We start from the raw sequence: 25,768 nt of genomic DNA, 5'->3' as shown, positions 1-25,768 counted from the left end.
AATGCAAGCCAAAAATGATTAAAAATGATACATTAATTCATTTATACCATTAATTCATTATTTGTCAAAAACCTCAAAAAAATCGGAGAAAGTTTGGGGTAGCTGACACATTTCTCACTAATATTGTAGTAGGTGTTATATACGCAGATCAAAGGTCACCTTAGATTATTAGCACATGACATCTGAAGAAATACTTTTATCCTATAAACTTACTATAATCGAAGTTAACAGGCTCTATGTATTGTACTGCATACAACAAGTATGCCATGTTTTGATGTCAAACAATGTAGTGCCAAAACCCTCAATCCTCTCTCTCCAGCGCCGTGACGCGTTTTCCTTCCTTTCCCACCCAGAGGAGAGGAGTTTACTGAGAACACATAGCTTGGTTATTGGACGTATTAGACGCTTTTACATCAAGAGACCTCAGAAAATATCAGATCTTGTCTGAATTTAATGGTACGGATGTAACATCGTAATTCCTGGAGATGCGCATTAACGCGCCACAGTGGAATAATAATCTGGAAAGCAGATCTTATACCAATTTGAAAATATCGGAGTTATCCGCAAATTAACGGATTACAACATATCTGGAATTATGATTAACGTAATTTTACTGTTATGTTTTATCTCCACATCAGGTGAGTATTGATTTAATATTTACCCGCTACTATGAATTAAGGTTTTGTGTATGGCTAGTCAGTCTAGCCCGAACCGAACCCTACACAAAAAAATCAACTTTATACGATTAACTCTTGCTCCGTGTGTAGAGTCAGTGTCAAGATGTAGTTTACATACGTTATAGTATTTAGCATTAGCTCACATTATGTGGTAAATGGGTGAATTTTCAGACGTTTCAAAAGGACTATCAATCCATCGCAAATCTGATGTGTGCGTGAAATCTGGTCTGGTATGGACAACTCAAGGCACCTCTACACGGACTAAACTTACAGTATGCCCAGCCAATGTCATAACTTTACTCTTTACAGCCAGTAAAATACCTTCCTGGTTGGTAAGGGAACTCACCAGCCCACAATGTCTGGAGTGGAATGTGATCTCTTGAGATTACCAGGGCTCATCTTTGTTTCCTACCATTGTTTGGGGGTCATATGCCTAGTAATGGCATGTAGAGGAAGGGGATAGATGGAGGATGGAGAGAACAACAGTCTCAAAGCAGCAGAAGCTACTGATTGTAGACATGTTGTTCTTCTGCGAAAATGGCTTAACATGTTGTTCTTCAGCGAAAATGGCTTAACTATAACTTACCTCTCTTTGGGAGCATCCAAAATATGGTCACTGAAGTTATTTCTTTGTTACATTAGGGAATATAAGGCAGTAGCCTACAGTAGCCTAATCAAATCTGGGATAACAGTTGTTTTAGATGTTAACTGGACAATACATTGTGTTAAAAGTCATGGATAATGGGACCACAGTTTAAGGTTTTCAGTTTAAACATTACATGCTTGCATTGTCTTTTGTAGATTCTGTCATGGATCTCACCATGATTTCTAATGTGGGGCACAGTAGTAACGGGCACAGTAACACGCACACCTTGACATGTGTCAGTGGTGAGCGCAACCCCAAACTTAATCTGGAAATCAAGAAAGACGACAAAATCATCAGGTATCCAGAAGAACCCAAGTTCAAAGTGACACAAGTGGCCAGTGTGGCCAATGAAGCCAGTAAGGTGATTGCATCTGGCTTCCACAACATAGAGCATGCAGGCATTTTTCATTGCCGTTCCAGCCATCATACTGTGACTTTTGTCAGCAACCTCAACAGAGGTAAGATGGAGTAATGACAATAGACACAGGCAAACTATAAAATGATGTTCTGTCACTTGATTTGTGTCATAGTAAACATGTTTTATTTATATGAAACAAAGGGATGTTGGTCCCAGCACAACTTTCCGTGACTGCCAATAAGGGGGATACAGTGGAATTGGTCACACATATCCACAAAACGGACAGAAAAGAAGAGATCACATGGAAACATAATGGTAATAATATCTTCTCTTTCCTCCAAGTAAACAAAAACGTGATTTTGTGAGCTGCATATATTGCTTTGTTGACTAATTAAGCTCAGGAATACTCCTCTTCCTCTTCTATGTTACCTAAAGTTACCTGTGTTAAATGGCCTGATTTCATAAGATGATAAATTAAACATTTTAACATTTCAGGTAATTTCTACTCCACAACACATGTGCAAGAACGGGTAGACAATACAGCCAGGCTGACTTTAAACCAAGTCACTGAGGAAAGCGCTGGGATCTACAGTGCCAACTTCATTGGTGAAAGTCTGCTATTTGGTGCCATAATGAGACTCATTGTGAGAGGTATGGAGCATTACCCATTGTAAACCACAAGTATACATCATGTTTAGATGATACCTGTTGATGTTGGAGCTGAGGCTAACCACCCTGTTGTGTGATTGTACCAGCTTGTCCAGGCATGAAGTGGGGGCTCGCATGTGATCAGGACTGTCCCGAGTGCCTCAATGGGGGTGTGTGTCATGACAAGAGTGGAGACTGCATCTGCCCGCCGGGGTTCATGGGAATGCGCTGTGAGACAGGTGGGTGTGGACGGCTGGAAAGGTTCGCCCTGAAGTGAATCATGCTCCTGGTGGTGTCTGAGACAGGACATGGAACTTTCTCCCACAGAGCTGGGGAGGGAGAACACCCATCCGACTGTACTGTGTCTGAGTAAAAAGTCCATTGTCTATAATGATCTTTTGCTTCCTAAAATGCCTCTGTATTGTCCTCTGCAGCATGCCGGGAAGGGAAGTTTGGTCACAACTGTCAGGAATCATGTAATAAGTTGATGAACTGCAAAGGATTAAGCTTCTGTCTGCTGGATCCTTATGGATGCTCCTGTGCCAGTGGTTGGCATGGAGCTCTCTGCAATGAAAGTAAGAGCAGCTTCAGCTTTAGTACACCTAGTATAGGTACATCTACTGTAGTATGTGGCAAGTCTGCTCTTTATGTCTTTTTCGTGTGTAGAGTACTTCATTGGTTAGGTTAATGATTCTGTAATGAAGTTGTTGAATGGGTTATATGGGACACTATATTGTTCCTCTTCCAAATGCAGGATCTTGGAGTCTAATCATTATATTACAGGAGTAAAACACTTACATTACACACATTATGTATTTTGTTTCAGAGGTGAGGACAGGATCAGTGTAGATTACTGTGTATGAGACTTGCAGGAAAAAAAAAAATGTGCGACTAAGATCCTTTGTGCCTTCTGATAGAATGCTCTGATGGCACGTATGGTGCGGATTGTCGGCTGCGCTGTGACTGCAAGAACGGGGGAACCTGCAACCCTTACAGCGGGTGCCAGTGTCAGACAGGATGGCGCGGACAACACTGCGAGAAATCAGGTGAGAGAGGAATTTCAACTCAGACACATGATGCACTAATTGGGAGAGATCAGGGTATCACAGGGAAGGACTCACATCCAGACCTCATGGGCCTTCCTATGTCCATCATTTCAATTTGAATTAAATTTGGGGAAAAATGTTGAAATATTTACTTATTATTCGAACGACACCCCATGCAGTTGGTGCTATGCAGTGACTCCTCTCCAGTGGTATTCAACACACCACAAGATGCTTATGTTTGGTGAAGTTTGTGCTCATTACTCCTGCTGGTTTACTGCCTTCCTGTTGTTTTTAGCACTCCTCAAACACTCCTACATCTGACACCCAGATGCTTTGTAGATGATGATTTAAGTCAATGAGACTATAAAGAGACTGGGTTAAAATATTAAAAGACTAAAGTCTCTAAATACAGGAATGGCATTTAGCATTTTTGTTGAACTGTGTACTATATCACCAGCAGTGGCTGGAGAGGTACAGTAGAGGAGTCGTTCACTAATCAGTAGGTAGCTGGTGCTAGTGGAAGTGTCCTTGAGCTTATTTGCTGAATTGCTAAATGTCTGAATTTGAAGCTGTCTTAATTTGTCAGCTGTCCAATGGTCTTACTCTGCCCTTGTAGAGCATGCCCCTCGGATCATTGAAATGGACGACAACCTGGAGTGGAACCTGCACTCAAGCCCGAAGCTCACATGCTCTGCCACGGGCAACCCCCCGCCTAGGCACATGAGCATAGTGCTGCGCAAGCTGGACAGCACTGAACTTCAGGTAACATGTCAGTGTGTGTGTGTGTGTTTGTGTATGTGTCTCTCTGTGTGTGTGTGTGTGTGTGTGGGGGGGGGGGGGGGGGGGCGGAGTGGGTAGATGTAAGTGTGGGTGTTACAGTCATTTTCTATTCAGCATTAACAGAGTTTCTCCATGTTCTGTCACCAGCCTATCCGCACGACCACAGACTCGAACAAGAGCACCGCCCATTTTGAGATCCCACGCTTGCAAGCAGAGCACGGAGGCCTGTGGGAGTGCAGAGTGTCGACAAACGGCGGGCAGGACTCACGCAAGTTCAATCTCACTGTCAAAGGTAAGCAAAGACGCTCATAATGATCAAAAATATGACAGTGGAAACGAATAGACGCAAATGGGAAATAACAGAAGTGGTTGTCGCATATGTGATGAAAAAAAAAACACATTTAAACACCAATGGCATTATATTGTAATGTATTGTCTTGTTAAACCAGAAGTATATTTATGAACATACTTAGACTCTTAAAAAACTGTCATAGCAGTTACAGTTCACCATTCTCCTCTTAATGGACTCAGCCTACATTGTACATTGGTAGATACTCTGACGTGATATTGCCTCTCATGACAAAATCTGCCTTCTCCACTCAGAGCCACCATGTCCTACTACACCTCCAACACTGCTGGAGAAGGGCAGCAAGCAGCTACTGGTGAAGCTGTGGGACGCCTACAGAGGAGACGGACCCATCACCTCCACCAAAGTCCTCTACAAACGTTTGGACTCAACGGACCCGTTCTCCTCCTTTAGCGGTGAGTTCACGCTGAAGGCGTACGAGGCTGTCTGCTGACACTGTGCCATTGTGCTTGTTTGGTCTACACTCACAGGATGGATTTGTAGTATTAGATGTAGTAACAGCTGATGTCATATACTAATGAAATGAATGGGGTAAAATGCATGTTGTTTTATTGTACAGCTGTATTAGCACAAGGCGTATACAGTTCTTTGAGACAAGGGTGTCATCTCACCTTCGATTAGTCTGGAAAGAGTTAGTCTGGCAGAATTGGTTGCTTCGGAAGACAACCATTAAGGAATCTGTTCTATGGGTAGCAAATAAATAGCAATTCAAAATCTCTTTCAAGTCTCCTCAAAAGTCTCCTCAAAAATTGCTGATCACATCTGGCCCTGCAAGTCAAAAATAGTAAGGCAAATCCCTCTGTGAAATGTTTTCTATTTAAAGCATAAATAGGTTGTGTACAGATCAAGGACCCATCAGAGAGTCTTTGTCTTTGACTCTTTCTCTTTCTCTTCCAGTATACAACACTGACCCCATCAGCCTGATGCACCTGCAGCCCTCCACCAGGTATCTGGTGCAGGTTCAGCTCAGCCGGCCTGGGGAGGGAGGAGAGGGGGCCTCGGGACCAGAGGCCATCATGAAGACCGACTGTCCAGGTAAGGGACATCAAAACCCGTCCAATCAGTGATACACAAAACCAGGGCAGTCAGGGCATGAGAGTAGTGAGCACAGTACAGTAAATTGGTCAGTGTAGAACAGAGAGGAAAGAATCTTGGCATCATAGCTAATTCCATTTTATTGGCCCGCTAGCTAGCAGCAGTGGGTAGCTGAAAGTGACCCAGCCTGTCTGTGAGTGATCCAGCAGGCATGGCGGACTGCCTCTGACTGCATGTTCTGTGTCGTCAGAGCCCACGGCCAGGCCGAAGATCGATTTCCGCTCGCTGGAGGGCCGTAACGCCACGGTCAAGTGGTCTCTGCCTCAAGGCCACGGCTCAGCCACAGGCTTTTTAGTTAAGTTCTACGGACCAACGGGGACGAAGCTGTGGGAGAAGCACAACATGCTCAGTGTGCACTCCATCGATCTCCACAACCTGGAGTACCACCAGGACTACCGCGTGGTCGTCCGTTTGGTCAACTGTGGCAGTCTTGGGCCGGCCTCAAAGCCCTACATCCTCCGCGTCAACAGCCAGGGTAACATTTCCCCTTTAACCATCCACGGCAATGCCACTCTGTGCTTGACTCAGAGGCCTGCGAGAGCTGCATTTGTGCTTTCTACGTCAGGTCCAATGCTATAGGTGCACAGTTTTAGCTAGACTCTGAGAGAATAGAGAGAGGAGGTCTCAGGGACTTGTTATTCTTTGAAAAGTTACTAAATTGCAGTAGAGGCTAAATTTCAGATGTACTAAAGCAAGTGCAGGGAAAGTTACTTGAATGTGGATTTGTAGTGAAAGAGAGTCCACCTCTGGTAGTAACCTGTTTTGTGGCTTTCTTTTACGTAATTTCATTTCAGGACCTTCGTCACCACAGAACATTCGTGTGGACCACATTTCCTTCAACGCAGTGCGAGTCCAGTGGCAGCCGCCAGTGGACCCCAACGGGGGCATTATTAAGTACACCATTGAGTACCAACCGGTTGGCCAAAAGAGCGTGCATCTCTGGGTGGACACCGAAGATGGCAATAAGACCACCAAGGACATTACTGCCCTCAATGGCAGCACCCACTATCAGTTCAGGGTCAGGGCATTTTCGAAGGTGCCTGGAGAATGGAGTGCGTTTGTGGAAGCCCCGATCCAAGGAGATGGTGAGTGTCTGAACATAAAAAGTGAACATAAAGAAATCTTAATATGTTATTGCTCAGGTTGTGAAATATTTTTAAGGTTATTTAAGTGCTGTTTAAGTGTTGTTAGAAAAGGTCAAGAATGATACTTGCAGTTTTAAAACCAACATGTGGTGTGGCAAATGCCATAATAGGCACTTTTTGTTTTGTAGTACCAAAGCCTTTATCAAGGATATTAGCAATGAGACAGAGTAACAAAGTTGTAGTTGATAAAAAAGGACATATGGTGTTTTGCCTAAAACTTGCAAGCTTACTAGCTAACTGTCAGCCACCAACAACAGCAAGTGATGTATATTTGATGTCGTGTTAAAAGCTGATCTGTAATTTTTTTATTTTAATGGCACAACTACAAAGGGGTTAGACTGCAAGGCTAGAGGAAATGACAGGTGTGGCTATAGTCTGTTCTCATAACGCTGTCCCATTTGATTGAATTTGAGGATGCCATAAAAACTAGATACTCATAAAAAATACTGTTGAAAAAGAATTTACCCTTAAAAGGAAAATATCTACACAATACATGATGAGTGTTTCAAGAGAACACTTCTGTGCTAGTCTCGTCAGAATCACTTGATATTGTAATGTACGAGAAAGTCTTATGCTCAAAGCATTTTTCATGATTACCTATTGAGACCTGCAATGCTTGTTTTACTAATACCTATTTTCTTGTAGCACTACAATAACACATTAAACTGATTCATAGAGCCAATGAAACAAGGGTGGATGCTCCTCTGGCTGCTCTGAGACTTTAAACTATCTTGCTGCAGGTACACTCAGATTCACACCCACCACCCAGGAAGTGATGAAACCAGGAGGGGACAGCTCTCAGCTCCTGGTGGCAGTGGTGGGCTCAGTGACCGTCACCTGTGTCACCATCCTCCTGGCCCTCGTGGTCCTCTTCTGCATACGCAAAAGTCTGCTCAAACGTCGGCGCACGTTCACCTACCAGTCTGGATCGGTAAGCATTGCAGTCCCCAACTTTCTGAATAGTAATGACACACACACACATACATGCACACACACACACACACACACATACACACATACACACACACACACACATGCAAACACACACACACAGGCACACACACACACACACACACACACACACACACACACACACACACACACACACATGCACACACACACACACACACACACAGGTAAAACCTGTACTGTTCTTCATAGTGCCAACTGGTCTAATCACACGCTCATAGGCATTGACACCTCGTGGAGATCATGCCTTTCTCCCTGTTCCTGCTCAGGGGGAGGAGACCATTCTGCAGTTCAACTCAGGCACCCTGACCCTGACCAGGCGCCCAAAGCCCAACCCAGAGCCTCTGACATACCCCATCTTGGAGTGGGACGACATCAAGTTTGAGGACGTTATCGGCGAGGGCAACTTTGGTCAAGTGATCAAGGCTATGATCAAGAACAAGGACGGCAATAAGATGAGTGCTGCCATCAAAATGCTGAAAGGTGAATCGTGTGGGAGAGACACGGATAACAATGAACACAGACACACACAGAATATGCAGGATCGTACATGTGTCCAACTGTCCAACTGTCCAATTGACCAACGTGTGTGTGCGTGTGTGTGTGTGTGTGTGTGTCCGTTGTGTTTATCCTGTCTAGAGTTTGCCTCTGAGAACGATCACAGAGACTTTGCAGGAGAACTGGAGGTCCTTTGTAAGCTTGGCCAGCACCCCAACATCATTAACCTCATTGGTGCCTGTGAGAATAGAGGTGAGAGCGCCATCCTGTGGGTATTTCTGGTACTTACCTTAGACATAAATCGACCATCAGTTAAGTACACATAACAGTCAAGATATACATTATGATTAATCATTGTCTTAAATCTCTTGATATTTTGGTGTGCAAGCATACAGGAAATAGTTAACTTCTAGTCAGATTCAAATTTTATTAGATTCTTTTTTGGCACGCCAATATCAGCACTGTTAGAGAAATCTGGATGATTATGTTTGTTTTGTTTGTTTCTTTGCCACTATTATAGAAAACAAAACTTGATATGGGGCCCGAGTGCATTTTGAGTAAAAAGAAATCCCTTTTTGGCCATTCCCACAGCTTCATTAGAAACAGATTAGGTTGTTGCATGATTGCCTTGAAAGCAACTCATGCATAGAGTGTTCTGAGCAGTAATCTTTCAGTTTTTTTCAGGTGCATGTTCAACCAACGACGTATTTTGAGAGTACTCTCTCTTTAACACATTCAGAGTTGTCTTATATCCTTGTTCATTCACAGGGTACCTCTACATTGCCATTGAGTACGCACCTTACGGGAATCTGCTGGACTTTTTGAGAAAGAGCCGTGTCTTAGAGACAGATCCAGCCTTCGCCAAAGAGCATGGCACTGCCTCCACTCTTACCTCTCAACAGCTGCTTCAGTTTGCTGTTGATGTAGCCAATGGCATGCATTACCTTAGTGACAAACAGGTACGGCTCTGTGGCTGGCTTTGTACGGAGCATACATTTTTATGTAGTATTGTTTGAAATTGTTTTAAAAAAGGGGACTGCACTATTAAATGAGCAGAAGGGTAGAATGTGCTTTAGAATGTTTTTTTTTAACAATTTCAATTGTTCAACAATTTCACTCGTGTAGGGGCAGCCGTGGCCTACTGGTTAGCGCTTCGGACTTGTAAGTGGAGGGTTGCCCAACCAGTAGGCACGTCTGAAGTGCCCTTGAGCAAGGCACCTAACCCCTCACTGCTCCCCGAGCGCCGCTGTTGTTGCAGGCAGCTCACTGCGCCGGGATTAGTGTGTGCTTCACCTCACTGTGTGTTCACTGTGTGCTGAGTGTGTTTCACTAATTCACGGATTGGGATAAATGCAGAGACCAAATTTCCCTCACAGGATCAAAAGAGTATATATACTATACTTACATACTTGTTTTGTCTTTTGTCTCTTAAGATGAGGAAAATTTTATTTTAGCCACATGTTTTCTCACAGGGATAATACTTTTAGTTTGAGCACTGTGCAGATCTTTTAGTTCAGTCCTGATTAAAACCTAGTATGACCGCTCATCTCTGTCTCCAGTTTATCCACAGAGATTTAGCTGCCAGAAATGTACTGGTAGGAGAAAACCTGGTTGCCAAGATTGCTGATTTTGGTTTGTCTCGAGGGGAGGAGGTGTATGTCAAGAAGACTATGGTAAATGCACAGATTTTAGGATTTGGCATTTGGTATTTCATGTGTTTGTTTATGATATCTAAAATGCAAAATTTTTCTAGCTGAGCAGTATCAATTTTCCCTCATAATTTTAGCAGTGCATGTTTTGCATGTTCAATTTTAGCCAGCAGAGGTTAGCAGAGAGCCAAAATGCATGCCTCTCCTATCACAAAAAAATACATAAACACTTGTGGCCGAACAAATGCTAATGTTTAATTGCATCATTGCATTAAGAAAGAAAATGTGTGTGCATGTGTGTTAAATATTAAAGACCAAAATCTTTCTGTTTTATCTCTTAGGGGAGATTGCCTGTGCGATGGATGGCCATAGAGTCTCTAAATTACAGTGTTTACACCACAAAGAGTGATGTGTGAGTGTCTGGGGCATCACTCCCTTTCGTTACACTAATCCTATCTTGATTTGTATTATTCAGATCAATGAGTAAAAACCAATGTTGTGTTAAGTAAAAGTGGATAAGAACTGTGTTGGTGCAAATAAGGACAATGAGAGAGGTGCTGACTTTGATGCAAAGCAGCTAGGTTTGTAGCAACATCCATTACTCAGCTCCTAAAAAACCTGGGAATTCATAGCCAAGTAAGGCAACATCAGTGACTCCAGAGCACTACAGTCAGAACACCCACCGAAACACCCAATGATGCTAAGGTACAGAACTGAGGATGTTTCCCAGAATTCAGAAGCAATAGTATCAGACTAGATAAATGTACCGAAATGAAATTAAAATAATGAAATGACTTAATATTGCAATACTTGCTGCCACAAATATGATATATTGTGCCAAAAATATTTCAATACTGAAATATTCAATATACTGTATTGTTCCATTTCTACTAAACAACAACCAGTTGTTCGATGTCATAATGTGACCTTAATATAGCTTAGTAAACAACAATTCCTACTCTTCTACAACATGTGCTACTCTACACCCTGATAAATTCATGCAAAGGAACTGATAAAGTAAATGAGGAAGTTGGAGACTTCTGCCGCAAGCCTGCAGGCCCCCTGTCAAAGCCCTATTTTTATAGCCATGAGAACAGAGTGTGCTAGAGAGTTCAACAACCAAAGGAAGTTGGTGGCACAAATGGCAAGTGCAGAAGTGGCAGACAGCTTCAGAGGTGCCACCTCTTTTATTACCCATCGGCAGACTCGATTCTATCACATTGCAGAAGCACAAACAAATGCACCAATGTTTAAAGAAAGTTATCTTAAAATGACTGAATATGATTTTCTGCTCAGTTATGTTGTCTAGTAAACAACTCCAATCATATGTTATTTTGCTCTCTCTCTTCCTCCCTCTTCTCTCTCTCCCTTCTTCTCCTCTTCTTCCTCCCTTTCTCCCGATGTTCACCTCCCTGTTTCCTCACCTACCTCAGGTGGTCATTTGGGGTCCTTCTCTGGGAGATTGTGAGCTTAGGTGAGCAAATATGTCTTCTACAAAATGTCTGAATGTGACAATTTTCAACCACTGTAATGTGCACCAAGTACAATACCGTTCAAAAGTTTGGAGTCACTTAGAAATGTCCTTGTTTTCATCATTAATGTTGTAAATGACTGTTGTAGAAAGAAATGGCTAATCTTTAATGCAATATCTACATTGCCCATTATCAGCAACCATTCATCCAATGTTCCAAAGGCACATTCTGTTTACTAATCTGATATCATTTGAAAAGGCTAACTGAGAAAACATTGGAGAACCCTTTTGTATTTATGTAAGGACATAATGTAATCTGAAAACTGCTGCCCTGATTAAAAAAAAACAATACAACTGATCTTAGTTGGTATTCTGTCTATAATGGAGTGGAATGGAAATTTCTAAGTGACCCCAAACTTTTGAGTGTATATCTGGTGGAGAGAATTGACTTGAGCAACAAGGATGAGTATGACTGGGTGATGCTGGTGATGATAACAGTTAATTGCCACACTGATAATGATACTGTACTTGATAATTGTAATGTACTTGGTAATAATGAGGTTGGCTGGTTAGTTATATTGGTGTGGGTGTCACTCACTATCACTATCTATGCTATTTTCAGGTGGAACGCCATATTGTGGGATGACCTGTGCAGAGCTCTATGAGAAACTCCCACAGGGATACCGAATGGAGAAACCCAAGAACTGTGATGATGAAGTGTAAATATACCCACTCTCTCATTCTCACACAAACTCCACTGCAAGGCCAACAGCGTTATTAAGACATACGGCCTGATTGTTTATCTACTGTCGACTGATACATTGATGCTTTGCATTGTGCATTATAAGGAGGGATGTTAAAATGAATATAAAAACATATGTTGAAATTCACAGTACACCAAATGACTTGGAAGTGAGAACTGAGAGAGGCTTTTTTTATTCTTCAGGTATGAGTTGATGCGACAGTGCTGGAGGGATCGGCCGTACGAGCGACCACCGTTCCAACAAATCTCTGTGCAACTCACCAGGATGCAAGAGGCAAGGAAGGTGAGGGCCTGAATGCAAAAGTTGAAATGTAGTCATGGGCTACTTTGGTCCATACCAGTAAAGCTTAACTCAAGCAAAAAAGCCTTCTCGCAAGCCATTTTTAATTGGCCAGACAAAGACACAAAACTGTGGTGCTGAGGTAGAATTTGAAAGCACAGATTTATGGATATTGTTACAGTCACAAGTGATATGTGTTGTCACAGCAGTCAGTCTAAGCAAGAGCTGAAGAGGATAGCACGATAGCATGCAATTCAAGCCGCATTTCTATGTAGTGTGTTGCTGTGTTAGTCAATACCTCCTTATAACGCTTTTTGCTTCACAGGCCTACGTGAACATGGCGCTCTTTGAGAACTTCACCTATGCTGGTATAGACGCCACTGCTGAAGAAGCCTGACTACCCGCCCCCCCAGATCCTGAGAGGGCGCGCCGCCCGGGGAGGGAGCGCCGTGGCCGGACACCGCGCTACTGCCACCCCCCTGCGGCTCGTGCCGAGGTCCATAGCCGGCACTCCACCCGGACCACCTGGCTCTAGACAGCAAACTGTGAAAGGACACTGATGCGGGGGGGGGCCTATGGGAGCCCACCGTGGAGCTGTCTGCCGGGGAGGCTTGAGCCTCAGGCCTGGTGGTCTCGTGTATGGTTCTCGCCTCGGGAGCGCCCGAACATGGATAGGACTTTTCGAGCAACTCCCTGTGTTGGTGATTTTGCCAGACGACAGGGTCTGGGGGTGTACACTGCTCACAAAACTCTGCTGTCCCCCAACTATGGGGGACTTATTCCTTTGTTTCAGACTCAATGGACATACGTTGGATTACACTTGACTCAAATCAGCAGAGGTGAATAATGTCTCACAATGTAGCACTTAAGATAAATAGTATACACAATATAATGTATATACATGTTCGCTTCCTTCCTTCTGACTGGTGTATTTATATAAGGCTTTATAGCATATTATCTTACTGTATGTTGCCTTGTATACTTGTGTTTTGAGCCCATGTCATGAAGTGCAGACCAAGTCCATTTTTCATGAACTGGATGGAATGTGGAGTCTTTTGAAAAGTGAATATAAGCAACCTATTTTTACTGACATTTTATTATATAAATCTACAAGTAATGTCCTCATGTGTTTTCTTAATTAAAGGATCTTTGCTGTGACTGGCCTCACTACAAAGAGAAACGAATTTACTGCTCTGCCCTATGTTTTTAACATAAGTGATGCATGAATAGACTTAAGACACAGGGTTGCTTGAACTGTTTTGTTTTGTTTACACTAAACTTAGAGGCAATTCATAGCTCAAATGCTTCCCCTACTGTTGAAGAAAATATTTGGTTTCAATCAGGATTCTATGGTTTATACAGAGTCGCCTCTCCAGTTGATGATTTGTGCAAAATGGTCAACTTGCTCATTGTTATAGCAAGTTATTTTGTCAGTTACTGCCTACCATTATAAGCCTATTATCATCTACTTGCATATATGCATCAATACACGTGGACACACATACTGTGTGTTTACATGCAGACGCACATCAGTTAGGGATTAGTTGGGGGTTGTTGTAGGACAGTGATGGACCAGTGTAAACTTAGCCTCTTCCCTGCTGCAAGTCACTGATCTTTCAGAGGATTTCCTTGAGCAACAAGCCACAGAGCCGCAGGCTGTCATGCAGTGGGATGCCAGCACAGTTTCCTGAGACGGCATGTGTACTCATACTCACCCTTACACACACACACACACACACACACACACACACATCACAGTTGAAACATGGTTACTCCTCAATTAATTAATTTAATGAACTCTGAATGTTCTCTTTGTGGCTGCACATTTGTGAACAAACAATATGTAGAAGAAGCAAGGAGTCATGCTTAAACCAGTATGGGACTGATGTTTCACCCTTTCTGTGTCACCATAGTGGAGTAGGCTTGCACATCAGACATATTTCATAAACTTATGCGTTGGCAACTGCATTTACATCACACAGCTTAACTGATGCTGCTTGCTCCTCTACTCTTTGACGTGTATTAGACAGCCCACCATCAGATTAGCTGCAAGCTCTCGAGTGCGGTGGTAAAGTGGGCCACTATCTTGGTTTTTTCCAATGTATCAAGAAAAACAGTTTTTATTTTTCTGATTATACACAGGATAGAGAGGAAAGAGTTGGTGTGTGCGGGGGTGTGTGTGTGTATGTGTTTGTGTGTGTTTGTGTGTGTGTATGTGTGTGCGTGTGAGTGTGTTTTCTGAGGCCCTGCCTGGGTACTTGCCTCAATCCTCTCTGAACACACTTCCTGCTTGTCTGAGCCTTGCCTGATAGGGCTGCCTACCCCCCAACCAACACAGGCACAGACACAAACACCAACTCTGTTTATCACACCTTCAGTTCTCTCTCTCTCTCTTTCTCTCTCTCTCTCTCACACACACGTACACACACATGCAGTTGTTGATGAAACATGGGTCACTGAGCACCTGATAAAAACAGTCTGGTGCCCACCACCATGTTGTTCTGGATGTTTTTTGTCTGGCTGCAAACTTCTTGGATTTTGGCACAAGACATTGGGCCATCTGTCCAGGTATCGGAGAAAGGTAAGAAATCTGTAATTGGCACATTAACAACTCATTTGTTTTTATATACTTTGTCCCTTATAATGGTTCATAGGTTAAATTCATGACATACTCCTCAGCTGCATCTTAAGTCTTAAGTTGGTTTATTGCAAGCCTTATGTATATAAGATATACATAAGGCTTGCAATATATCTAGAGTATATCTAATATGCAGTTTAGTATTGCTGCTGATATTCTGCTTAGGCGTATGCACACAAATGACTGTGCATTTTAAGTTCCCTTCTCACACCACAGTGAACTTCATGAACTTAACCTGAGAATGGCCTTTCTCTTTTCAACAAATCACTGAAGTATTGCTACCTTCCAGCACTTTGACAGGAATGGTTAGCCTCTAGATTGATGAATTCAAGAATGCATTACATAGAGTAGCAAATGGTTTAAATCTGTTGCTCTTCCCTGAAATCATTAGTCATATAATATAATATTTCTTATTCTTAGTGAAGCTTGTAAACGGATGTCAACTGTTGTCAAGTAATGATGATGCTGTTCAGTCAAAAGATAATTATCATGATGATCTGTTTTTAAACAGAACTCCAACTTTTGGCTTTGGAAAATGACCCAAAGTGTTTTACGAGAACTGACTATGACTTCACATGCTTTTGGGAGGCCAGAGATGGACACTCTTATAATTTTTCCTATGCTATAGATGAGTAAGTATTCATATAATTGTGAATGCCAATAAATAGTGGTGTCATTATTACACTGAGAGGTAAACTGATGTTTTACACCATTTTGTTCTAAAAGAGAGAGAGAGATAAAGAGGGAGAAAAGAGGGTGAGTGGGCAGATGAATGCATTTATCACAGTGCATCACTGTGCTTGTGAGCTGTAGTATTGCCCATATCTGTTTGAATCACAGTAATGTTAAATCAAAAGAAGAGCACTCTGCATATGTAAACACTCACGCGTGCTGTTCCTTCTCAGTGTCTCAGAGACTAAGTCACAGTGCAATCTCACTCAGTGGACAACGGCAAGCGGCACCGTCCTACACATCTGCTCCTTCCCACGCTCCCATGTCTTACTCTACATCCCCATCACCATTAAGGTGGTGGATGCGCTCACCAACACGACAGTCTTCCAGAGGGAGATAAGTATAGATGAAACAGGTGAGCAGAGAACAAAGTGAAGTTTATTTATCTAACACATTTTTATTGCTTTTTCATTTATTTATTTTTTACACCCTTGTAAGGTGTTTGGGTCTGTGGGATCAGTTTTCAATGTTTGCTAAAAGAAACATTATGCTATTTATTATTTTTGGAAGAAGCAAGCAGTCATAAGATATGTGCCTTAACTGTGCCCTTCTCCTAACTTGGCCTGCTGTGTGTGTGTGTGTGTGTGTGTGTCTGTGTGCGGGAATGTTGTCTATCTGCACCTGCTATTCCCACACAAAGTTACCAAGCACTTGCACCTTTTCTGATTAAGTTCTAAGAAATAAGCATAAATAATGACCATGTTTACAATTGGATTCCCTCATTTTCTCACAAAAAATAACTAAATTCATACAATCATAAATCTGATCTCACAGGGGTAAATGGCAAATATGAACCATAAATGATGTCTTTATCATTGGTAATTAAGCTAAGTGAACATCAATAAGTATTTTTACATAAATTGTAATGGCTGTATTGATTTAAAAGCCTAATAATGTGGTGGGTCCACCAGACTCGGGAACATTGCCTGAGTAACAAAAATATGAACACCTCACAATTGTTAAAAATGAAATTGTTGTGCAATCTACCCAGCACCATACTGGTCGAGACCATATCTTTCTCTCTCTCTCTCTCTTGTACAGAATTACCATACCCTCCGAACAACATCTCTGTTGAAAAAACTGGGAAAGCTGAGCAACTGCTGGTGAGGTGGAAGGCAAATAAGCATAAGCAGTATGAGGTCCGATACTTCTCCCAGACAGAGCCTGAGAGGAGAAAAGTGGTATGGGACTCAGATACTCACACACTTTATCTTGCATTCTGTTTATGGTTATAAGCATGTCTGTTTAAACTTTACGCTTACTACATGAAGAAGCTATGTAGTAAACAAATTTTGTGACAACAGCAGAATACAATGACTGTACAGTATATTGTTTATGCGGTAGTGATATTGCCATATCAAATTTAAATTTCAAAACTCAAGTCTCACTAAACTACACAACTCCCCTATTGCTGTAAGAGAAATTGCATGTCTTTCAGATAGACCATGATAATGCTGTGCTGACATCCTTGGTCTCTGGAGAAGTGTACTGTGTTCAGATGAGAGTCAAGTCCAGAAAGAAAGGATACTGGAGTGATTTGACCGAACCTGTCATGGCCATGGTCCCTCAAAAAGCAGGTAGGCCTACACTTGAATGTGCAGCGAGAGGCAAGATAATGTGTTCTTACTTCCTAGGGTTACAAATCTAATCCACTTCACTTCTCAAGTTTATTGTACAATTGTCACAAAAATGGAAGACACTGTATAGTTGTTGTTTTTTTCATGTCTTTGAAAAAACACTCAAAATACTATGCAATCCAGTGTATATTACTGTAAATACACTGAGAAATATTGAAAATGTTCTTACAGGAAGCCGAGATATCACAAAATGTGCCTACTGTCAGCTGATTTAAATCTATAGAGGCCTGTCTGTCGCAGAGCAGTACAAAATATGACTGCCGTCTAGTCCTGCACATTCTCTCCACAAAAATAAATCACGCTTGTCAATTTGTCTCCATCTCCTACTCCATCCCCTACTTTTGCGCATGTAAAGGAGTGTGTGCATAGTGTGTGTTTATTTTTGTATGTGCTTGTGAGTGTGTGTGTGTGTGTGTGTGCATGAGTGTGTGTGTGTGTTTATGTGTGTATGTGCCTGTGTGCGTGTGCGTTCGTGTGAGTGTGTGTGATGCCTGTGTGTGTGTGTGCTAAACTTAGCATGTATTCAGAGGGTGTCATAATGATCTTATACTTCAAAATTTGTTTTTGCCTTATCATTTTTAACTAGGTGGTGCTATACCTCAAATGAGTGAATATGAGATGGGTTGACATGCAGAGACATACAAAAAAATAATTGCCAAAATAAATATACTGCATTAGGTTGTGTTTACTGGGATACTGCGGATTACTGAAATTTACTTGTAGACCTGAAATAGCTATTGAGTATTGACAAGAGCCAGGTGTGTACATGTCATGAACTGATCTTTTGCAGAGGATACGGGGTTCCTGTGTTACACCTCTGACCTACACAGCATCCAGTGTCAGTGGACCAAGCAAGCCCAGATCAATGGCAGTGCCAGCGACGAAGAGGTCACCATCTTCTACAGAGAAAAAAATAGGTCAGAGTTCACAGTTGCTTCTACCATCAGAGCAATGCTCTGAGTTTACAAAACATACAACAACAACAATAATCAAAATAACAAAACAAGAACAATAAAAGTAGCCTGGAAAGTCATGAGTTCAATTCCCGCCTTCCACAGTTGTGCCGTTGAGCAAGGCACTGCACCCTGAGCTGCTCTGGAGAATGGCCCTTGTAATATAATTGATATATGTAAATGAAAAATGAAAATGTAAATGACCTTGATGCCTATAGCATTTGTTCCCTGAATGGGACACAAATTGAGCAAGTTTCTCATTACAAATATCAGAGGGGTATTTCACAAAGACAGAATTAATAAATCCAAGATGTGATAAAGTGAAGCTTGATCTAGCGTTGTCTAGTCATTCTACATCAACACGTTTCACTAACGCCAACGCCACTTTAATTTGAGACCAAGATTATGCTTCTACAGGGGTTCATATGCAGTAAGCATTTTATTGTCAGTATGCATTTTGGATAACCTAAACACCTATGGGGAGTTTCCATAGGGCATTTTACAAAACGCATGAGCATACCTTGGCAAAATAATGGTCTAAAGTACTCAATATTTTCATTCTATATTGATCTACTTTTGAACACAAGACCTGGTGCTAGGGCTCAGTTGTGTTTCTAAGTCATATCAAGTGACCTAGAGGGCTGAAATGTGGTCAGTTTAGAGATGCTTGTTACCCAGCAGAAAGAAAAAACAATATTCTATAGCCTTAACAGAACTTCAACAGAACAGACATTATTATTAAAAGGGCTGACAAAGGCGGAACAGTAGTAGTATGGCATTCGAAAAAATATATTAAGGATATATATTAAGGAAATATATTAAGGATATATATTAAGGATATATATTAAGGAAATATATTAAGGATATATATTAAGGAAATATATTAAGGAAACTCAACGCCAATTACAGAACCAGGAATATTACATCAAGCTCACTAACAACCCATTACCTGCGATGAAGAAAGAGCTATAGATACACTACTGACTAAAGCAAGAGACTCTGGATGGATTACTGTGAAAGAATATGGCTTTTTACTTTGTGAACATAATAGACTGGCTACCTTCTACATGCTGCCTAAAGTCCACAAAGAACCACAGGACAATCCACCAGGCAGACCAATAGTGGCAGCAAATGGAAGTCTGACAGAACCGGCCTCCCAGTAGATCATTTTTTAAAACCCTTTGTGCAAAAGTTACCATCTTATGTCCAGGACACTACCGATGTATTAAATAAAATAAGCAACATGGAAGACATGACTTGGGACTTCTTGGTTACTATGGATGTAGAATCTCTATATTCAAATATTGATCATGTTGATGGATTAAGAGCAGTTAGCTATTATCTGTCAGATAGAGAAAGATAACTACCCCCTACACATTTTATTGTGGAATTAATTGACTGGGTGCTCAATAATAATGTGTTTTTGTGTTTTAAGATGAAATGTAAAGACAATGCAAAGGTACAAGTATGGGTGCATCTTTTGCCCCAGAATATGCCTGTTTATATTTAGTACTGTGGGAATTAGAGTATGTGTTCAATTCAGAAAAGAACCGCTTTAAAGACAACATCAGAATGTATTGCAGGTTTATAGATGACATTTTCCTTCTTTACAAAGGCAGCCAGAATGATTTAATAGACTTTTACAACTACCTGAACAATATGAATAAAAACATCAGTTTTGTTTTGTCATTAGACACAGTACGCAAACCAGACAGATAAAACAGATCATACGGTCTAACTGGAATATCCTCAGAAGGGATCCCTCCCTAAATGAAATATTTCAGAACTTGCCTACTTTTTGCTTTAAGCGAGCTCCTACCCTGAGAGACAGTCTTACTCATAGTTACCTCCCAGCTAAGAAAAAAGATTAGTGGTTAAAGAGACCAGTTGGTACTTTTGAAGTGCTTGCAATCATCATGTAATCACTGTGCGAACATTATACAACATAAAGAGTTTAAAGATTTTAAAACACAAGAAACATTTAGAAGTAAACATTTCATTAACTGTAACACAACTTTTGTAGTGTACCGTCTCATATGCCCCTGAAATTGTTTTTATATCGAACAAACAAAAAAAGCGTCTTAAAGATAGAATAGCGGAGCATAAATATGCGATTAGAAATAACAATGAGGCCTATCCGATGGCACGGCACTTTTATAGTTTTCATAATAATGATGCTAATCTGTTAAGAGTTGAAGGATTGGAACAAGTACAAATGCCCCCTAGAGGTAGCCTAGAAAACTAGACGCTAGTCTAGCAACTCTCCGTTGGCTTGTGAGCTCCAGAAATCGAAACTCAATCAGGCCAATGAAATCGTGTATAGAGTCGTTAGGTGGGCTTAACATAATGATTGATGGCAGAGTTGCAACGGTTTGGCTTCAATTCCCTGCTACTTGAAAACAAATAAGATGGATGTTGCTGTTGGCGAACAGTGTGACACGAGTTAAGCTTTTATTACGTTGGCAAACGTTTGAACTAGCCAACTAGCTCCGCTGGTGGGAAACGCATGGGACTCATAGCGCTGCCTCTGTCCTATTGCGTGCAGAGGGAATTTGAAAGACAACTGAGTATCCCGCCCCTCGCGCCTGAGCACTCGTTAAGAAATCTCTGACAAATGGGACTCTTCCGTATTACGCCCTGACGAAGACCCAGTGTGGGTTGAAACCGGTTGGCGTTTACTATATGCCCCAGCTTTAAAAAGAAAAGGGTTTTTAACTTATTTTCCTTGGCTCAGTGCGAGAGTTGCCTGAAGTAGTCCATACTGGCTTACCACATTTTTTGACTAAAAACTTAAGTAATTTTTTTTTACTTCAAGAGCACCTGGCACAAGTGGAGTTTACCGACGTTCACAACAAGAGCACTCAGCTTTTTCATTTTCTTTTAACATCACACAGTTCCTCTGATTGTTTTCCAAAAAACTAGTGTTTCAGCATTCCAAAGAGGTCAAGCATTTTATTATAGGCCAAGGTGGGAACAGTGGCCTCTGAAGCAAGCGCTGTGCAATTTCAGGCAAAAACTTGAAATTGGTATTGAGAACGAAGTAGTTAAAACGGTGGTGCAGAAAATAGCGTCATTCACACAAAGAGAACAACCACTTTTAATATAGACTAACAGTGAAGTAAAGATTTTCTTTTGTTTTCTAACAGCCTTCTTCTTACTGCAGCAGGACATAGTGGAATTAGTGTTTAATGTAAATGGACAGCTCTATGAAGTTAGGTGTTTTATTTTGGAATTTGGACTTATAGATGTAATATTTTGTCAAAATTGAAATTAAATAATAAATATTAATACATAAAATAATTTACATTTTCCCAGCACAAGGAGAATTCAAGGTAAAATACGCAACCACGTGTAAGTGCTTCCATTTCGGCATGCGATGTTATTAATAAAGAACTTGCCAATGCGAAGATGGACAAAGTATGACTATATAGCCGTTATATTGTCTTTATAACCAAATTCGTTGAAAACACCTTTGAATAATTGTCCTCCATTTCCAATCAACTAGCTTACTACAGTAGACTACTCATCAAACATCTATCAACAAAATAAGCAAATAATTATAAGGCTACCACAATTAAAAATTATCAAAAATTGATAAGTGTATGGTATTATGCAGACAACCTGTTGTGTTTTGCGAGCAAATACATTTACCAAATAGTATAGAAATGGAATAAACCTCTTTAAAAAATCACATGGAGGTCTCTTTTGAGCTTAATCCCTTATCTAGGTTTTGTGAAATACCCCTCTGGGAGTTTGGCTATAACAAACTATCATTTAAAACACATGTGCTTGCACTCACAAAAAAGGTAAAAATTAAATTGGGTGCACTTGGGTACAGGATCAGGTCTTGCTTCTCTCAGAATGACCATTGTTCAAGCAACTATAATGTCAGTTCTAGACTATGGTGACATTGTCTTTTACTAACAGCAGTAGATGGGGAAATTGGACACTTTGTACTAAGAACCACGGAAGCACCCCGAGCTGCAGCTTTAATGGACAGCAGTCTAGAGCCATCCAAGTGAGCCTCCATGAAGGCTCTGGCCCACTCAGTCGAACATTCTACACGGAGGAATTTACAATGCACAACAGCAGTGAGTTCAACTTTATAGCCTTGCATAATGTTCTCTATGGTCAAAGCAAAATCCTCAATAACATCAAGAAGATACCTATCCTGTATTAACGGAGTCTGTGGAAGGTGTGTTTTCACAGATGCCCTATCTCAATATAGAGTTGAAAGAGATTTTACATAAATAAAACACACACATAGATAAAATAAAATATTTGCACTACCTGAAAGAACAACTTGATTCTGACATGGCAACGATCATATACGTTATACGATCATATATACGTTATACGTATACAGGCCCAAAGTGTGGATGGATTTGACCTCTTGTCTGTGTGCTCAGTTAAGACTGAACCACCGATGGGGCTCCGGGCGGAGGCAGGACAGAGGCTTCATCTGCAATGGGATTGTCCCTCTGAGATCCTTGCAAAGCACTTGATATATCAAATACGCTACCACTCCAAGGATGAGAATGACTGGAAGGTAAGGAGAAAAAATAAATAAAATCAGCAATATTACTGGTTTGCAAAACAAATTCACTTAAATTTCATTGTGGTCACAGCACTTTGTATGGAACAGCTCAAGGACCAGTACATATCTACATGAACAAGCAAGCAGTCAATACTTCATCCAAGTCAAATCCAAGCCCTATGGTTCTTTCTACGGGGGATACTGGAGTGACTGGTCTAGCATGTTAACTGTTGAAGTACCCTCCAACTATGGTTCGTACAGAGCACAAAAATATAGTGAGATATGATTGTGGAGCTGCTTTGTAAGGTTATGTGGATGCATATTAAAAGGGAGCAGTACAGATTATTTTTTCTGTCCAGGCTTGGTGTTCATTGCGTGTATTCCTCTTGCGATCCTTCTCCTATCGGCTGTGGTTGCCTCTGTGCTTTCACAGTACTTCAGGTTTGTTTCTGTTACTTCAGCATGTTTTTTTTCTAAACCACCGTAATCAGAATGTGTCACTATCAGAGATGTTCTCCTACAGGAAACACAAACTCTCTGAACCTGCACTTTTTATACCCTGAAATGTGAACATATTTTTTAGTATTACATACAATAAGCTTGGTGGAAAAAAAATATATGGTTCAGGCAGCTGTCAAATATGTCTTTAATTATAATAAATGTACTTTTCTCCAACAGTAAAGTCAAACGGTATCTGTGGCCACCAGTCCCCAGACTTGACAAGATACTGGAGAGTTTTCTAGCAGAGAGGCCCCAATGGGTGAACAATGCATTATTTTCTTGTGTTTAACACTGACTAGCTGCATGATATTTATTGATTTCATTCTACAGACAGAAGACATTGCATACTTTAAAGATACAACATTCTGCAATATATTGTGTCTTGTAACATGTATATTGTATATATGGGCAGCCGTGGCCCACTGGTTAGCACTCTGGACTTGTAACCGGAGGGTTGCCGGTTTGAGCCCCGACCAGTGGGCCGCGGCTGAAGTGCCCTTGAGCAAAGCACCTAACCCCTCACTGCTCCCCGAGCGCCGCCGTTGAAGCAGGCAGCTCACTCCGCCGGGATTAGTGTGTGCTTCACCTCACTGTGTGTTCACTGTGTGCTGTTTGTGTTTCACTAATTCACCGATTGGGTTAAATGCAGAGACCAAATTTCCCTCACGGGATCCAAAAAGTATATATACTTATACTTATATATAACACACAACAAAGGGTAGTCCAGCAGTATTCCTTTCTCTGTGTTCAACAATGTTTTCACTGGCTAGTAACTAATGTAGGAAAAATCTGTCTGCTCTTCCCAGTTGAGTGTAATTGCAGAAATAACTCTCCAACAGAATTCGTTCATTTACGAATAGGCAAAATTATTTCCTGTTTTCAGGAACCGACATTCAGCATTAAGCAGTGTGATGAAACCCCTGCCTCAGTGCTGGAGATCCTGTCTGACAACCCTACCAGTTCTGACACCATCCAGGGGAACACAGTCTGCACCTCTGGCCCTGAAACAGGCTCCTACAATTGGGTTGCTCAGAAAGAAGTCGGTGGTCCAGTCGTAGAGGGTTGTGTGGAAGCTGGCCGTGACTATGTGACCCTGACCAGCGAAATCATCCCTTGTCTCCGCGGCAATGAGTATGTGTACGACGACATATCGGTGTCGTGCTCGGCGGAGATGCAATACCACTGCACAAACACACAAACCCTCACTTCTCCCGCCTCAGGCCTTACCCCAACCAGCATCTTCAACCTCTCATATCAGCTGCTCCACGAGCGCGAAGATGGCTGGGAGAATGAAAACGTCACTCATTACACCAACCTAGATTCTGCAGTTACGGGCACTGCCTGAAGCCTTCAGACAAAGATAAAGAAATCAAATGTACAGAACAGTATGAACTGGACAAAACAGCAACCCCATCCATTACAAAGCATTTTGTTTTTGCTGTAGCTCTGCCATTAACATGCACCTGGCTTGCAACATGCACCAGGTGCAAACATTCCAATTACAAGTCCTAACACACTGGAAGAAGGCAAGTGTAAAGTTCCAGATATGCCACACACTGTGATTACTGGTATTTCTGGAATTTCCCCTTGGGGATCAATAAAGTATCTATCTATCTATCTATCTACTTAGAGAAAAACACATGTAGGGACAGTCTTGTTGAAATCCAGAACCTTTGTGATAGGCCTCCTTAGAAATCATGTTTGTGGGGCAGGCTCTCAGTTGTCCAGTACATTGTATGAAGTAATAGTAGTACTCACAGGGATTACAAAAAAGCAGTGTAAATAGGGGTGGACAAAAACGACTGGAAACAGTATTACATATACAGTACAACTATAAATATATTTTAATGCTTATACCGTTTGTTGCGTTTTGCAGTGTTTGTGATGCAAAACAATATGTCATGTGATTCAGCAACATTTAAATAGTCTGTGTACCCATTCTTGCAGATATTGTCTGGACAAAAATGTATATTGTTAGTAAGACAAAATCCCTGTACACTGTCCGTTTTCAAATCCCATGTGCTGGTGATGCAGATATATCAGACTTCAAAAGTAAAGATCATTGCACACACTGGTATAATATTAGGGATTGTATATTTAGATTGAATGAATGGTACATTTTGCGGTCAGCTTCTTCACGTTCGCTCTGTGGTGATCTTTACTTTTGAATAATATAAAATGTGTTAATCTAAGTGTACCCTTCTTTCTTTTGCGTAAAAACATGCAGAAAATCCATGGTAAACAACCTGAAATGAGCTAGTCATCAGGTACAATTGATTAAATGTATTCTTAATATGTCAGCTGTTTATATAACTGTTTATATAATAAAAACTATACAGATAGTTAGGAACAAAATTATTCATACCCCTGGCAAATAT

The 25,768-nt window shown here is 41.3% G+C and overlaps 2 protein-coding genes across 6 annotated transcripts; both read left to right on the top strand.

Moving 5' to 3' along the window:
• Window positions 1-373: 373 nt before the first annotated feature.
• Window positions 374-13,593, top strand: tie1 (tyrosine kinase with immunoglobulin-like and EGF-like domains 1). Of its 4 annotated transcripts, none has more exons than XM_076278600.1 (23): window positions 374-638; window positions 1,479-1,781; window positions 1,883-1,996; window positions 2,177-2,332; window positions 2,437-2,568; window positions 2,764-2,904; window positions 3,247-3,375; window positions 3,992-4,137; window positions 4,303-4,447; window positions 4,759-4,917; window positions 5,420-5,557; window positions 5,808-6,092; window positions 6,412-6,702; window positions 7,503-7,693; window positions 7,953-8,214; window positions 8,371-8,481; window positions 8,998-9,188; window positions 9,789-9,902; window positions 10,220-10,290; window positions 11,312-11,352; window positions 11,972-12,068; window positions 12,296-12,395; window positions 12,718-13,593. In XM_076278600.1, exons 1-23 carry the CDS (start codon window positions 596-598, stop codon window positions 12,787-12,789), a joined length of 3,432 nt encoding a protein of 1,143 aa, XP_076134715.1. In that variant the 5' UTR covers window positions 374-595; the 3' UTR covers window positions 12,790-13,593. The 4 variants fall into 4 exon arrangements, with proteins under 4 accessions (XP_076134715.1, XP_076134716.1, XP_076134717.1 ...); XM_076278601.1 differs by having other exon boundaries at window positions 375-638; window positions 8,001-8,214; XM_076278602.1 differs by lacking the exon at window positions 5,808-6,092 and having other exon boundaries at window positions 375-638.
• A 1,152-nt stretch (window positions 13,594-14,745) lies between these two features.
• mpl (MPL proto-oncogene, thrombopoietin receptor) lies at window positions 14,746-25,732 on the top strand. 2 transcript variants are annotated; one of them, XM_076278599.1, is made up of 12 exons: window positions 14,746-14,973; window positions 15,542-15,662; window positions 15,936-16,117; window positions 16,804-16,943; window positions 17,201-17,339; window positions 18,190-18,316; window positions 22,283-22,443; window positions 22,762-22,901; window positions 22,981-23,140; window positions 23,249-23,330; window positions 23,568-23,649; window positions 24,274-25,732. In XM_076278599.1, exons 1-12 carry the CDS (start codon window positions 14,886-14,888, stop codon window positions 24,733-24,735), a joined length of 1,884 nt encoding a protein of 627 aa, XP_076134714.1. In that variant the 5' UTR covers window positions 14,746-14,885; the 3' UTR covers window positions 24,736-25,732. The 2 variants fall into 2 exon arrangements, with proteins under 2 accessions (XP_076134714.1, XP_076134713.1); XM_076278598.1 differs by having other exon boundaries at window positions 22,280-22,443.
• Window positions 25,733-25,768: the final 36 nt, after the last annotated feature.

This window comes from Alosa pseudoharengus, unplaced genomic scaffold, assembly GCF_046254945.1.
Source record: "Alosa pseudoharengus isolate Yale_2024_CS ecotype anadromous, Long Island Sound unplaced genomic scaffold, YU_APseudo_1.1 YU_APseudo_1.1_scf_11, whole genome shotgun sequence".
In the NCBI taxonomy this organism is placed as follows: Eukaryota; Metazoa; Chordata; class Actinopteri; order Clupeiformes; family Clupeidae; genus Alosa; species Alosa pseudoharengus.
The sequence above is the reverse complement of the archived record's forward strand: the minus strand, read 5'-3'. Positions and strand labels throughout refer to the sequence as shown.

Bases quoted from the DNA above. Each gene is read 5' to 3' on its own strand.
- tie1 (XM_076278600.1), top strand. From the start codon at position 596: ATGATTAACGTAATTTTACTGTTATGTTTTATCTCCACATCAG. The intron at 639-1,478 runs GTGAGTATTGAT...TGTCTTTTGTAG, and splicing joins ATGTTTTATCTCCACATCAG to ATTCTGTCATGGATCTCACC. The intron at 7,694-7,952 runs GTAAGCATTGCA...ACACGCTCATAG, and splicing joins TCACCTACCAGTCTGGATCG to GCATTGACACCTCGTGGAGA.
- mpl (XM_076278598.1), top strand. From the start codon at position 14,886: ATGTTGTTCTGGATGTTTTTTGTCTGGCTGCAAACTTCTTGGATTTTG. The intron at 15,663-15,935 runs GTAAGTATTCAT...GTTCCTTCTCAG, and splicing joins TTTTCCTATGCTATAGATGA to TGTCTCAGAGACTAAGTCAC. The intron at 23,141-23,248 runs GTTCGTACAGAG...TTTTCTGTCCAG, and splicing joins TGAAGTACCCTCCAACTATG to GCTTGGTGTTCATTGCGTGT.